Raw genomic sequence first — 13,933 nt, 5'->3', positions numbered from 1 at the left:
GTGGGAGGCAGCAGCACAGCAGTGGGCTCACGGCCTGGAAAGGTCTTTGTTCACATGAAACATGCACAGGAAAAGCCCTTATCTCTCTCTGGTGGAACCACCTGGACAGACCAGCATCCCAGAGTGTGGCTACCAGCTATCTAAATAATAATCACTTAGGCTGGAAGAGACCCTATGAGGTCATCAAGCTCAACTGGTCCACGCTGGTGCATGGGGACAGAGCAGGAGCCGCCCCTCGGTGTGTGTCACAACCTGCTCTGAACAACTCGCTGGGGGAAAACGTCCCGTTTCAAAGCCCAGACTCTTCCTGGAAACGACTCAGCAAAACGAGCCCTAAAAAAGCCGAACGGAAGAGACGAGCGTGGTGTCATCCCCACCACAGGCTGCACAGTGCCCAGCTGGGGCACCATGGTGACTTCCACAAGGGGCTGAAAAAAGCCCTGAGGGAAGTGAGGCACGGATGGGCAGCGGTGGCTGACAGCAGCACCCACAGGGACAGAGCCTGCAGTGACTGGGCTGAGCTACAGGATGTGCTTGAATGGTCATTTTGTGTGCAATGCTGCTTTGCCTGCAGTGCCATTTGGCGCGTGTAGCTGCTTTGCATGCAGTGTCTGTGTGCACCGTTCCCTTTTGTTAGTGGCTGATGCCATGTTCCCGTAAGGTGAGGCACATGCAAAGTGGGTGTAAGTAAGTAAGTAAGTAAGTAAGTAAGTATCCTAAGTAAGGATAAGCAGTGACTGCAGAAGGCAGAGTGGGACCCCCAGTTCCACCTCCCTCCGGTGAGATCAGGACAGAACAAATGGTGAGAGGATCGTGTAATAAAATAACCTCTTGGGTTTCTCTCTTTAGAAAACGTATCTCACATGGTATAAAATCAGGTAGCTCAAAAATAAATTGAAAGCCGACAGGACCTCAGACTTTAGGGTCATCTTCCCCCCAACCTGCCTCCCACTCCTTTCTCCACAGTGTGCCAAGAGCAAATGAAACCCAGAATCGCATCATCACTGAGGTTGGAAAAGACCTCCGAGACCATCCAGTCCAACTGTTGACCCAGCAGCACCCATACCCACCAAACCACGTCCCCAATGGCCATTTCAACCCAGCTATACGATGGCAGCCCAAACCCAAACTCATACAGCTCAGAACTAAGCCAGGCTCAGGCCTGCAGGGAGGAATGAGCTGCTGGAGGTGTTTCTTTGCTGATGGATTGCAGATGCTCCTGGCACACTGGAGGAGCACCCAACACACGGCACAAGGCAGCACTCGGCCACGCTTCCTTTCCAGTTCGTTTTTAAAACATTAATAAATTAATGGAACCACGGTTAAAAAGCAAACACAAACACCCCTAAAAGTCCATTCTGTGTCCTCACTATGAGAGAAAGCGCTCCCGCACCTTCTTTTCTATAGAGGTCAGCTTGGTGGCCCGGAGCGCGGCCAGCAGCTCCGTGATGACGGCAGAGTTCTCCTGCTTGCGGTGTGTGAGCACAGCCCTCAGCTTCTCCTGCACCACCGCCTTGGTCTCCATGGCCTGCTTCCTGGGTGAGCTCTCCAGGATCTGCTGCAGGCGCTTCAGCTTCTTCAAGGGGATGTTCTGGTAGGCCACGAAATCGATCAGGGCTTGTTCACAGTCCTCGTTCTCCGGAGCTGGGGGAGAAAAGCATTCAGTGGTCACTGCTGGATGTAGGGAGAGCAGCACTCTGAGCATCAGAACCCTGGGATGGTTGGGGTTGGAGGTACCTCTGGTCCCCACTGAGCCCAAAAAGGACACCCATACTGGAGCCCAGCCCCACATCCAGGTGGGTTTGGGGATCCCCAAGGAGAAGGCATCACCAACACCAAGTGTGGCAGTTGGGAGGTGACTCAGAAGAGTTCCTTCATCTCAAAAACACTGAAAATACCCTCCCCTGTGCTCCTCCGTGCCCTGAAGTTGGGAGGAAATCCAATGGAATGGCACCCAGTGCGTTCACACGCTGCTTTTCCTAAAGGTTCCTGATTTCCCATGCAGAATTTTACACCTGGGGACAGGACCGGCCACAGACACAGCCCAGATCAGAGCTTTGAGGCAGACCCCATGACAGCTCATTAAAGAGCTCCCTAAATTCCTTTAGTGTTGGGAAAGAAATACATCACTGTGCACTGGACATGCAAGAGCTCAAGGCCAGCGCTGTGCTATGCATTATCACAGTGACATGCTGCTCTCTGTGCCTGTTCCTTTCCATGCCCCTATAATTTCCAGGCCAAAATCCACGTCACACTGAGGCTGTGCTGACCTTTATGTTCTTACTCCACTCAATGCACATAAAACAGGGTGTGGGCTGCAATAAAATCTTCCTTTTCTTTTTTGCTGTGGGAAACACAGCAGCTCCTGTGCCACACGACCAGCACCTGGTTTTAGGCAAAGGCTGCAGTAGCCACTTCGTGTGCTGGCATCCCCATCAGCCAAAGCCCCACTGGAAGCACAGCTGGCCCACACCTGGTTGCTGTACTTGCATGAATCTGACCCCAGGCAGGGAGGGAGGGAGAGGAAGCATTTCTTGTACCCTGCAGCCCCAGCATGGATTGCTCTGTGCTGTTACCATTTACCTGGCCTTGTTCTATGCTTACACCGTGATGCTGGCTCTCGCCTTGTGGCTCATCTCTCACCTGGTCTCTGTGTGCTGTTGCTCCCACCCGTCCTGCAGGAGGTGCACAAGGTGTCATGGTATTGGTTTCCCAGCACGTTGGTCTCCTTCCCCAACTGTGTGCAGTTCTGGTGCGCCTGGCACGACTCAGTTCTGGAGCTGGAGGAGGAGAAGGAGCCACGAGGGCAGGCACGGCACTGTGTGTTCTCAAACGGGGTACCTGGGGGGGGACGTGGGATATTAGACATCATCCCCAACCTGTGTGCTGGGTGAGGAGCCACAATGGGGTTGGAGCACCCATAAGTGGGCATCCAGCAGCGGTGCACAGCCGTGCCACCACCAACCCCTTCCCCAGCAGCCACGGGGCTCCAGACACAAGGGGGGGATGCTGTCCACTGAAGGTGTGCCTTGCAGGGCAGCAGAATTGGCTGTGAGCACCAGGAGCAGCTGCCAAGGAACCCTTGGATCTCAGCACGAGCCGAGGCTCCCAGCCAAGTGAAAGTAAAAGTGGCTGAGAATGCAAAGGCTCAGCTCAGCACTGCCCTTCCTGCAGAGCCCAGCGCTCTCCCAGCTCCGTGCAGAGGATGCTGCTGATAAGCAGCTCAGTGGATATCATGGCAGTATCACTTCTCCAGAGCCCCACGTGGCTCCTCAGACCGACAACTCACTCTCCAGATCAATCAGTGTGTAAGTCAATGGATCTCCCTGCTTGTTTTAGAGGCCCAGCTCGCCTTATGCTGAATCACTTCATTTTGTACCACTCCCAAAGTAAGACTGAGCCAATGAACTCAACCTTAAGCATCCCCTGGGGACAACAAACACTCCCCTGAGCCCGCAGCCCTCCCATGACACACGCTGAAGGATTCCCAAAGCACGTTCTGAGCACAGAGCAGGAGGTGTGGATGCTGCCCGTGCTGCTGTGTTGAGCTCAGTGAGTCAGCAGAGAATGAGAGGGAAGCACGCGCCTGTTGTATGCTAATAGCGTTTTTAGAAAGTACATCTCCGAGCGCGTTGGGTAACAAAAGGACCAGATGTGCTTCAGGAAAAGATGGAAAAAATAACTCCCTAAAACCGACCGTGACTCAACGGAGACTCAGACTCACCAATCTCCTCAAGAAGGAACCACAACGAGACTGACGTCACCATGTTGGAACCTCCCCCACTTATCTATTTCATGTTTCAGATGGAGCCCGTCCAAGTTACCCAACAAACCTCACAAAACCAAGCCCCAGAGCTATGCGTGCTCACCAGCTCTGCCCTTACGCCAGCAGCGTTCACACCTCCACCCCCTTGGCCACTTGCCTGCAAGGACAGCGAGCCAACAGCACCCACAGCTTGTTGGAACCCGGTGACCTTTAAGGTCCCCTCCAACCAAAGCCATTCTATGGTTCAGCAGATGGGATCCCCCCCATTGGGGTGGGCAGCTTTAGGCAATGCCACAACTACGCACCCAACTTCACCACTCCGGAGCCCGGCGGACACTCAGAGTGCTGCACGCAGAACTCCAGCTCGGCGTAGAAGCCCTCCTGGCACTGACACGCTCTGTTGTGGGTGGCGTTGCACTGCTGCACCTCCACCTGCCGCTCCCCGCAGATGACGTTGCAATAGAGGCACTTCTCCAGGTAGTTCCAGTAGTGCGTGTAGTGCAGGTCGGGGCAGGGTGAGCACAGCGTCGGTCTGTCCCTGGTGCAGTGCTGTGCCACGAATGTCCCCGGCGGGCACTGCTGGCAGGTCACCCTCTCCTTGGTCCTTACGTCTCTCCACTGGTAAGTGGGTGGGGAGCTGCAGCCCAGCTCTGCCAGCAGCAGGAGGAGAGAAGCAAACGCCCGCTGTAGGGAAGCAAATTGCTGTCAGCTCTTATGGGGGGGAAGAGCAAAAAGCTCGGCTGCCGCGCTGAGTGGCTGCTCCCTATTCATCACTGCTGATGTAAGGAGTGATTCTTCTGCCTGAAGCTCCCCCAGTCGCTCTCCCACCTGCTGCTCTCAGCCCCAGCTGTGCGATGAGGCCCCACTGCAGCCCCCTCTGCCCACACTCACCAGACGGGGGGGAGGGGGCACAGACTCCATCCCAGCACCCCCACACCCCCTACACTCGCACTGCCGGCAGCACAGCACGTTCTCCTCCGCTTCGGAGGGCGGGAGGTTCCCCACGGTCGGGCTGAGGCAGCAAAAGAGCAGCAGGAGAGAACCTTCCCAAAAGAGCAAAGCACGCTCCATAGGAACCCGACATTCCCCCACTCCGGGAGCGGGGCTGAGGACCCCGGAGCTTTTTTTCTCCCTCCCACCTCCTCTTCAAACCACCACCGACCCCCGGCCGGTGGGGACCCACCTTGGTTGGCCGTCTCGCGGTCGGATCGGGGCTGAGCAGCATCGCCGAGGGACTGCGAAGGGCGGCGGTGTCGGTGGGGGCTCCGGGGGGCGGCGGATCTTCGCAGCGGTTCCGTGGTGCGGCGGCAGCGCCCGCTCAGCTTTAAAGAGACGCAAAAAGGAGTGAGGCTGCTGCCGTAAGCTCTGCTCCCCCGCACGCGGTCGGGGGTGGAGGGGCAGGGCAGGGTCTCCAGGCTGTCCTCTGTTGTCCCCGTCCCGGTCTCAACGCTACACTACAGCCCCTTTATAGCCCTAAGAGGGAAAGACCCCTCTTGCGCAACGGCCCCCCCCGCCCAGCTGTCCGGCCACAGCCTCACACCCTCCCCCGGCCCCGCTCCGCTGCAGCGCGGGGCAGTTACCTGCCTTCACTCGGTTCAGCGGCAGGTAGAGGCTGCGCATTATATAAGGATATGCGAGCGCTGAGCCTTGCGGGGGAAAGCAGGGAATTCCCCGGGGGATGGCCTCGCTTTAAGTGCTCACAGCTTCCCGAGAACAGCCCCCAAACGCTCCCCGTCCCGGAGCCCCCGAGCGTTATTCGGTGCCGCGCTCTGTGCCAGGACTCACAGTCCCGAAGTGACCGCGGCCGCACCGACATGGCTGGATGCGCAGCCGGACAGCCGCAGTCATGGCTCACATAGCTGGACAGAGAGAAGGACACACAACGAGGCTCACCGTATTCCGGCAGGGCATCCCCGCAGAGGCTTCGCAGCTTCACCCTCCTCCTTTCCGAGCGCTGCAGCTCCGGCCGCAATCCAGCTGTGACGCCCCGCGACTCAGTGGGTGCAGCGCTCAACAGCACGGCAGCAACAGACAGCAGATGCTCTGCTGGCAATCCCGGCCCCGAGAATGACTGCAAACCGAGCGCAGCTGCAGCGCTGCTCGGCAGAGCCGCCCAGGAGTGCATTCGGTAGAACCGCTGTTGTTGCTTAAATGCATCAGAACGGGCGTACTTTGCCCTACTCGGGCTCCCTCTGAAGCCGAGTCCAAGGACACCTCCACCATGTGCTCACAGTTCTAACAACGAAGACGAGCCCTGGACAGCTCGTGGCCTTCATTTAAGGCAAGGACAGAGGGGAGGAGAAGGGGTATTCCCTTGGGATGCACACAGGAGCCCCATCCCGAGCTCAGCCCTACCTTAATTAAAGACATCCCCATGGTGTCAGTGCTGCAGGGCAGGGAGGAACAGAACAGCTGCAAGGGACTGAGAGCAGCTGGGGGGGGAAAAGGTGAGCCCAGTATGCGGGCATTCAGCTTTCCAACCAATGGAGGTGAATACACCACCATACGATCCCATCCCAGCACAGAGAGCACCCATCTGGGGAAGCACCGCACCCACCTCCCCAGCGCCTTCTGCAGGGTGAACAACCTTTGGTGGCTTCATGCACAGAGGGCAGCACCTCTCAACACCCAGAGTTCCCAAATACATTTGTACACAGACACTGTGCACAGCGATGTGTGCTGCATCCACATCAGGTGCACGCACGGGGAGTGAGGGCACAGACTCGTACCCAATAGCAGCCCCTGCCCCAACCCAGCAGCCCCACAGCAGGGAGCAGTGTTGGATACCCACAGAGGCTCTCCAAAGAGATACTCAGCAGCAGCCAAATCCGTATCATAAACATTGCGCTCCCAACAACAAATGCGAAGTTGAAGGTGAGTCACAGTGCAGGGGGTCAGAGGATGTGGAAGTTTTGCTCAACCAAATGAGTTTGCAAATCATTACAGAGAATTACCCACACTGAGCACTCACCTTCTGCAACACTGGGATTAATGCTTGGCAGAGGAACACCGAACTGCCCCAACTCAGCACTGGGTCACTGCATCCGCGCTCCTTTCCGGGTGGTGAATCTCACTGGATCCATTCCTAATGATCTTCCAAGGGCTGAACGTTTCCAGAAGTCCTCAAACCAAACCACCACTTCACCACCCAGGAAAAGCAGCACATCCTGGTTTCCTGCAGGACCCCAAGGCTCCTTCCAGCACCACCAGTCCCATCCAAGAGCCACATCCTTGTGGGTGGGACGCAGAGCAGCGCGTGAGCGGCGCATGCTGAGTGCCAGGGCCAGGACATGCAGCGTGCCAAGGAGCTGCGGTCTGTGCAGAGCCCCTGTGCTGACACATCCCGACTATTCCAAGAAGCTGCAACAGAAATCAGATCATCCTGACTTTTGCAAACCCACGAGCTGTTGCTGTGCTGAAGGGTCACACCGCAGCGTCTGTAAAGCGATGGTTACTCAAAGCAGGCTGAAGGGTGGTTTGTCCCACTCTGATCCTCAGCGTTCTGCGGGTGGGGAAAAAAACCCCACCTGAGTGCCCTCTGTGAATGCCTTTGCCACGCTACCAGCAGCTGCACACACAGATGGAGGAGCCCACATGACACCGAACCATGCCGTGATGGCACACCAGGCAGCCCCTGTGCCCTGCTGGGGATGAGCGGTGCCATGGATGCAGGAAGTGCCAGGTCACATCGCATCACCCTGCAGCACTACCAGGGCTTTCTGCTCTGCCTTTAGAACAAAAGCAGCTCAGATTAATGCTCATAAAGAGGGAAATACCGTGTCAGGAGGACTGAAATGGCTCGTCCGGGCAATTTCTTTCTGCCATGGGGACAAAAGCCAGTGAATTAAGCACCTCCAATCACCCTTTTCCCATCTTTTCCCTTACTTGACCAGTGAACCTCCACGGATGGGCTCAGCGCTGCTGAAGGCAGCACTTTCACTCACCCCTGACCTCCTTAAGCAGATGCTTCAGGGAACGAACGCAGCACCGCAACCCCAAAGGGTTGGTTCCACTTTCCCATCATCTCACACTTTCGAGAGCTTCATGGCACCCGAAGTGTTGCAAAATGAGGTGTCTGGTTACCATTCGGAGACAAGTCTGTAAAGCAGAGAAACCCCTTGCTAGCAGAAGTCACTTATCAGCGCCAAAAGTCACCACCTCTTTCCTGATAGGGTTGCTTTGTTTGGTATCTTCTGAATTGTTTTATTTATGATGAAGAGTATGTGGGGAGAAACATTCCAATGACAAACAGCAGAACCGAAGACAGCTCTACAGCCACAGCACAAGGCAGAGGCGATGAGCTGCGCACTGAATCGCCTCCTTTGTGATGCTTAACTCCCATGTCACTTTGCTTCCCAAAACCCAACAGGAGTGTCCATTCTTGGTTTTCCTTTCCAGGAACAGTCACTTCCTCTCACCCGATGTATCGACGTGAATATTTGAGAAAACATTCTTATTTTCACTTTCTGCACTTCCTAAGCTGTGTCCTCCCTGCCCATTCTCGTAAACCCAGCTCGTTCCAAGACGACCAAAGGTTGTTCTCATTTCTTGGGGACACATCCTGAAGCAGTCCCTGATGCTGCTGCCCTGCAGTGCTGGAGGCAGCCCCATGCTGGGGACCCATAGGCAGGGGCCACAAGAAAACAGCAACAAATCCAGGCTGACTCCAACCCAGTTCCACCTACAAACAGCAGATCCATCGCTGGGGGCACAAATGCAGCTCTTGGTGTGGTCCTTTAATCTCAGGCACAAGCAGTAAATCTTCACCAAGATGATCCAGCTGCTCAAAAGCAAGGGAAGGGATACAGGGCTCTCTTTGGAGGCACTGCAGTTTTAACACAGTCCCTCTGCCCCATCTCAGTATCTCACTGCAGCACTCCTGGATAGAAGCTGTTTCCAAAACTAAACCAACCCCTGTTGGTGTGGAAAGAATGAGCTGGAAATCTATTCTGGTTGTGGAAAGATAATGAAAACCGCGCCACATCCTGATCAAGCACTTCACCGGGGATCACTGCTCACTCTCCCGTGCTGTGGTTTCCCTCCAGTGGCACCAGCAGCAAGCTGCAGCTCACCCAGAGACCTTTGTAGAGCACACAGGAACTGAAACATCACCAAATCGCTTCTCACTGCATCCAGCTTCACTCAGCTCCAAGGGCTTCCTGCTCCCCAGACTGAGAGTCCAGAATGGGGACGATCCAGCTGTGCAGGTTGGGTTGTTCTCCCTTAGGAGAAACCAGACAGCACCAAAAAGCTGCAGAGCAACACATCAGTGCTGGGTGCTCTGCTCTGACAGTGCTGGGGTGTTTTACTCCCATAATACAGCAGCTATTGATACACTTGCTACAGACAGAGTCCTTTGGAAGGACAAGAACTGAACGTTAGTGCCTTCTTGATGCCATCCCTCCAAATCTCCTCTTCCTTTTTACAATACATCTAAAAACGAATATAGAAATCCCATGGGTTAACAGAGAAACAAAGAAAATCTCCCCCTAGAAAACTCTGAAAACAAATATGAGTGTCAACATCCCCACAGCAACCTCAAAGCCGAGAATGGCAGAAAGGAGCAGATTATAAATGCCCAAATGTCACAAGTCCCCCAGCACAGAGCTCACCATGTTCTCCTATAGCAGGGCTGCTGGCACTCCAGCTCTTGATTCTATATCTGGTTTAAAAAAACAGTGACATTAAAATAAGCCCAACCAATGCATAAAAATGTTTTTATTTCTGGTTCAGTTAAGGGACTGATGACTTAAAACTGATTTTAGTTTACCCCTTCTTTGCACTACTTACAGAGAGTGGAAGCATTGAGGAGGTTTGCTTTTTCTTACCCATTCCACTTCATTTATGTCAAAGACTGAAATCAATTCGGTCCTTTTTCTTCTTGGAAGACAACCATCAAATAACACTGACACAACAGGAATGCCAGTGCTAAGCTGAACATAAAGCCTCCTTAGAAGCACGTTTCCAAACACCCCAGCACTATGGAGGACATTGGGATGAGAGGTGCACAACAGGCACTGGGCAGCATCTCTGCTCACTGTCCAACCACTTGATTTTGTTTGAAGAAAAGCCCAGCTTTCAGTATCTTCTGCTATTGGAGACAGCAGCTGCTGATAACCATCAGCAGAACGCAAACTGCTTCTTCCAAGAACACTGAGGGGGTCTGTAGGGCTGCATCTGGCCTGCTAACACAGCCAGCTCCATTCCAGCATAGTACTGTTGTAGGGCTTCTCCAGGAGTGGATGTTACCTGAAGGGCAATGACAGCCTCCTCCAGGACACACAATCAGGTTCAAGTCAGTGTAAAACTCACAGGCTAAAGTGAATAAGAGATTCACCATCTTTGTCCAGCAGAGGACAGTGCTTTGTCTGCTGCCAGTAGCGCACACTTGGCCTTTCAGACTCTGTCTGCAGGAAAAAAAGTGACAGCATGTGCACCACAGTCAAGGATGGAAGACGTTGTTCAGAAGGAACCCTCCTCCTGCTTCCTACCAGCTCAGGGTCAGAGCACAGGAGCCTATTTCTGCTGACACGAAGCACTTGCCCTTTCTGGCAGTGAGACTATCACCAGAAATAAGCTCGAACCAAGCGCTTCTTCTTCACATCACGGCAGCATTCCGGGCACTTCTTCATCTATGAAAACAAATGAAGAAAACGTATAGATTATATATTGACTTTCTCTTCCAAGTTTGCGATGGTCTGATATGAAATATAACCAATGCTTGTCATTTCACTGCTCTTAAGATACCGTGCCTGCTATTTTTTGATGCAGAGTTACCACGCAATCACTGCTTTAATCGCTAGCAGTGCACAGAGGAGAACACAAAGGCTGCTGGGTGAAGTAGCAACAAGTTCTAGAGCAGTTGTCTCAGAATGACAGCTGTGGTACACCTGGAAGGGTAAGGAACGAGGAAACAATAGGATACATAGAACTTGCAGGAGCTGTTGAGAAGGACAGAAGTGCTTGTTGGCAAAGTGCTGTAAAGTCACCGAGGAGTTCCGTGAACTTCCTCTGGCACAGACGAGAAGGAAGCGGGCACAGCAGGAGACCAGTGACACACATGGCCAGGGCCAAGATTCCTCTAGAGCTACAGAGTACGTGTATTTCTTCATCCAGGTATCCGGCAGAAGATGGCACATGATGCACCTGTTTCTCAACCCAGGTTTCAGCATGCTTCTCAACTTGCCTTACATTTAGGAAACCCTTGCCTATAACCTTCCCTCGTATGGAGGTCTGCTGTTCTAGCACAAAGTATGACATTGTAAAGTAGGTTAGGGCACTGTACTTTGATTCCAGAAACACAAAACACTGTTAATGGATGGGGAGAAGAAATCCATTTTACCTCCCTGTAGACACTGCTTTGTCAAATAACCCCCAAAGTTTTAAGCGCAACATATAACTGTGAAACTCTTATTCTCCTATAGCACACCTAAATAGCACAAAGGAGAACAGCTTCCAGTTTCTCTGGAATAAGACAAGAGCATGAATGAACAAGGCATTTAAATACTGAAAAGCAGCAATGGACCTCTGCACAGAAAACTAAAACCAAAGGCAGCATCCAGAAGTGCGCTCCATGCAACTCCTTCCCTCACACATCAGCAGCCTCCCACCTCACCCAGCACTAATCTCACTCATACTCACAGCTGCAGGGAATTCTGACTGTTCCTCCAAGAGTTTCAGAAACGCTCCGATATTATTCATGGACTCTCTCCAGCACAAAGCTGTTTCAGCAACACAACAAATAGGAACGGACAGTTTGCAAACCTTAAGGCTGTTAGTCACTTCCTCAAGTAAGACAGAATGCACCGAGCTGAATTCGAACTGAAGAAACATAGTGTGAGTAACTTGTTCTAGGTGAGTCTTCAAATCCAATCTCATCAGTGGCAACAAACCTGATACCACCTGATGAGAGCTCAGACAACAGCTAGTGCCATCAGTGGGGGGAACAGCCCACACCATGAATCAGAGCATGGATTGCAATGGGGTGGAAGCATCAGGTGCTTCCCCTTAAATAAGCAGGACATTTAAATGAACTACCAAGAAATGGGCCAAAATGACAACACAGAGAGGAGCCAGTTCTTCACGTAACGTCTGACCAGATTGAGGAAGTGCTTCCCATAGGACACGAGTGACAGAAGTTCACAAAGAATTCCTGTCCTGCAAATGGTTTCGGATTTGAGGGAACATCTGCAGGAATGTGCCACATTCACATATTCTCTTCCAGCCATACTATTTTTGGCTGCTGTCAGAGACAGGATGCTGGACTGGACGCATCTTTACCCTGACTCAGTGTCTGTTACTATACCGCTATGATTACTCTTGTTAATTCCCAGCCTAACAGATGTGCAATCACTAAAGGGTGATTAAAGAAAGCTGAAGATGAGCAAGTTCTGAGATTTATCTATGAGCAATTTAAATGCACGTTAATACAAGGACTGACAAGAAAACCAGACCTCAGAATCACCAAATTCCCCAAGATGAATACCTTAGCAGAATGGTAGACATTGCTTAATATACCACAGCTCTAGTTCGGTGGATTCTTAAGCTGTCATAACCATAATCACAATCTGCATCTTACTGGCAAAAGGAATGAATTCTTCCCCAGGCGTGTACAAGACAGATTTTTATGGGCTGAGACAATGCAACAATCTCCCTTCTTATTTCTAAGAACGGGGTCATAAATGCTTGCCTAACCAAACCCTCCAGGGGTCTCATTCTATCCAACAAACAGCTTGAGTCTTGAGCAGCACAGATTATAAATGCATGCTAGTAGTTCTTGGAATGACTCTTTATTACCATAGAATGGCTTAAGTTGGAAGGGACCCTTAAAGGCCACCAGGGATACCCACAGCTCCATCAGTGCTCAGAGCCCCCCAGCCTGACCCTGAGTGCCTGCAGGGATGGGGGCACCCACCTCATTTCTGGGCAGCCTGTGCCACTGCTTCACTGCTCTTATCATAGAGAACTTTTTCCTCTTATTCAATCTAAATCTCCTCTCCTATAGTTTGAAATCATTTCCCCTCGTCCTTAGAGGGGAAAGCATTTGAAGGAAGCTGAGAAGAGTTCTGCCTTCAGTCCCACAGCAGAACATGGAAAATAAAGATGACAGAGGAAACGTTGAAGTGGTAAACTTGAACATGAGGGTTGGGGTTTCCTCTCTGTAAACAGAAGAATTTGATTTCCAGGGCTGTTCACATGGTTCTCCTGAAAAGCACAGAATTCTCTATCAGCGTCAGGAAAAAGTGAAACTAATAAACAAGATAACCTTTAAGAACTGCTCCCAACATGTTTTGCAGCAAGTGAAGATGCACAGTGGGCATTTTAAGGGCACATCATCCTCAGATTTGCAGTTAGGACACTGGTATCTTCCTAGAGTACAGAGGGGGAGAGAGGAAGAGAGAAAGGAAATCACTAAATTCCATTAAGCTGTGAAACTCTCATGCACACACACTTCCACCAGCGCAACCTAGAAACCAGTGACCGGGAGTTTTATGAAATTCTTTTATCTTAATAAAGCAATACAGGGCCCTGTATTACTTCTCATATGACCTCAACTCCATCTCTCGGTGCTTCAAATTCCCATTTAGAAAGAGAATTTACACCCTTGCTTTACAAGGAAGTTGTTGAGGAAAACCTGTAAATTCTCAGGAAACCATTACATGACTGTGATAAAGATAACGAAGTACTTTGATGGAACAGCTGCAGGTGACAGTACAAATTCTGCTCTGCAATCCATACCACACATTATTGCACCTGTGCAAATACAGGTAGGAAACAATCGTAACTTAACAGATCATCAGCACGATTCTCAGTTCTATATTTCTGTTCATTCCTGCAAATAACAGAAGCACACCTACAAAGCTCACCTATACATACCGAACTCTGGATCCAGCTCTAGCGGTAAGCTGGGAATGACTCCGGGAGCTGTGGGTGCTCTCACACTACTGATTCCTTCAGATACTTCAGTCTTTGGTAGTTCAAACTTGCACTTCTGGCTGAGGCACGAGGAGGAAATCTCTCCCTCATTTCTTTCTGGAACCTCACTCTTAGGAGCATCCCCATCTGACCATAAAAACAACAGCACATGATGCAGCATCACGCAAAACACAATTAGCAGGAAGGTCGATAAGTTCCCATTGTACAAGAACAATGAGTAACTTTTCTTTT

The 13,933-nt window shown here is 51.7% G+C and overlaps 2 protein-coding genes across 7 annotated transcripts in view; both read right to left on the bottom strand.

The window, feature by feature from the left end:
- Positions 1–751: 751 nt before the first annotated feature.
- On the bottom strand, positions 752–6,054 carry TNFRSF6B (TNF receptor superfamily member 6b). Of its 3 annotated transcripts, none has more exons than XM_072350042.1 (5): positions 5,347–5,629; positions 4,950–5,088; positions 4,072–4,450; positions 2,644–2,841; positions 752–1,644 (listed from the first exon to the last, which is right to left on the bottom strand). In XM_072350042.1, exons 2-5 carry the CDS (start codon positions 4,989–4,991, stop codon positions 1,370–1,372), a joined length of 894 nt encoding a protein of 297 aa, XP_072206143.1. In that variant the 5' UTR covers positions 4,992–5,088; positions 5,347–5,629; the 3' UTR covers positions 752–1,369. The 3 variants fall into 3 exon arrangements, with proteins under 3 accessions (XP_072206143.1, XP_072206142.1, XP_072206141.1); XM_072350040.1 differs by lacking the exon at positions 5,347–5,629 and adding an exon at positions 5,660–6,054 and having other exon boundaries at positions 753–1,644; XM_072350041.1 differs by lacking the exon at positions 5,347–5,629 and having other exon boundaries at positions 4,950–5,187.
- A 2,881-nt stretch (positions 6,055–8,935) lies between these two features.
- RTEL1 (regulator of telomere elongation helicase 1) overlaps positions 8,936–13,933 on the bottom strand; it is a 33,589-nt gene continuing 28,591 nt past the window's right edge. For 2 of the 4 annotated variants that reach the window (XM_072350036.1, XM_072350037.1), the window contains exons 34-36: positions 13,643–13,828; positions 13,032–13,135; positions 9,495–10,398 (exon numbers count right to left, since the gene is read on the bottom strand). In XM_072350036.1, coding sequence (XP_072206137.1) covers positions 10,330–10,398; positions 13,032–13,135; positions 13,643–13,828 — 359 coding nt within the window. In that variant the 3' untranslated portion in view covers positions 9,495–10,329. Of the gene's footprint in view, positions 9,200–9,378; positions 10,399–12,456; positions 13,136–13,642; positions 13,829–13,933 lie in introns of those variants that run through there. The other 2 variants (XR_011905357.1, XM_072350038.1) reach the window with 2 other exon arrangements.

Source organism: Excalfactoria chinensis, chromosome 15 (assembly GCF_039878825.1).
Source record: "Excalfactoria chinensis isolate bCotChi1 chromosome 15, bCotChi1.hap2, whole genome shotgun sequence".
NCBI lineage: Eukaryota > Metazoa > Chordata > Aves > Galliformes > Phasianidae > Excalfactoria > Excalfactoria chinensis.
This window is presented reverse-complemented; position numbering and strand designations above follow the sequence as displayed.

Bases quoted from the DNA above. Each gene is read 5' to 3' on its own strand.
- TNFRSF6B (XM_072350040.1), bottom strand. From the start codon at position 4,991: ATGCTGCTCAGCCCCGATCCGACCGCGAGACGGCCAACCAAG. The intron at 4,451-4,949 runs GTGGGTCCCCAC...GCTTCCCTACAG, and splicing joins CCGCGAGACGGCCAACCAAG to CGGGCGTTTGCTTCTCTCCT. The intron at 1,645-2,643 runs GTGAGAGATGAG...TTTCTCCCCCAG, and splicing joins CAACAGCACACAGAGACCAG to CTCCGGAGAACGAGGACTGT.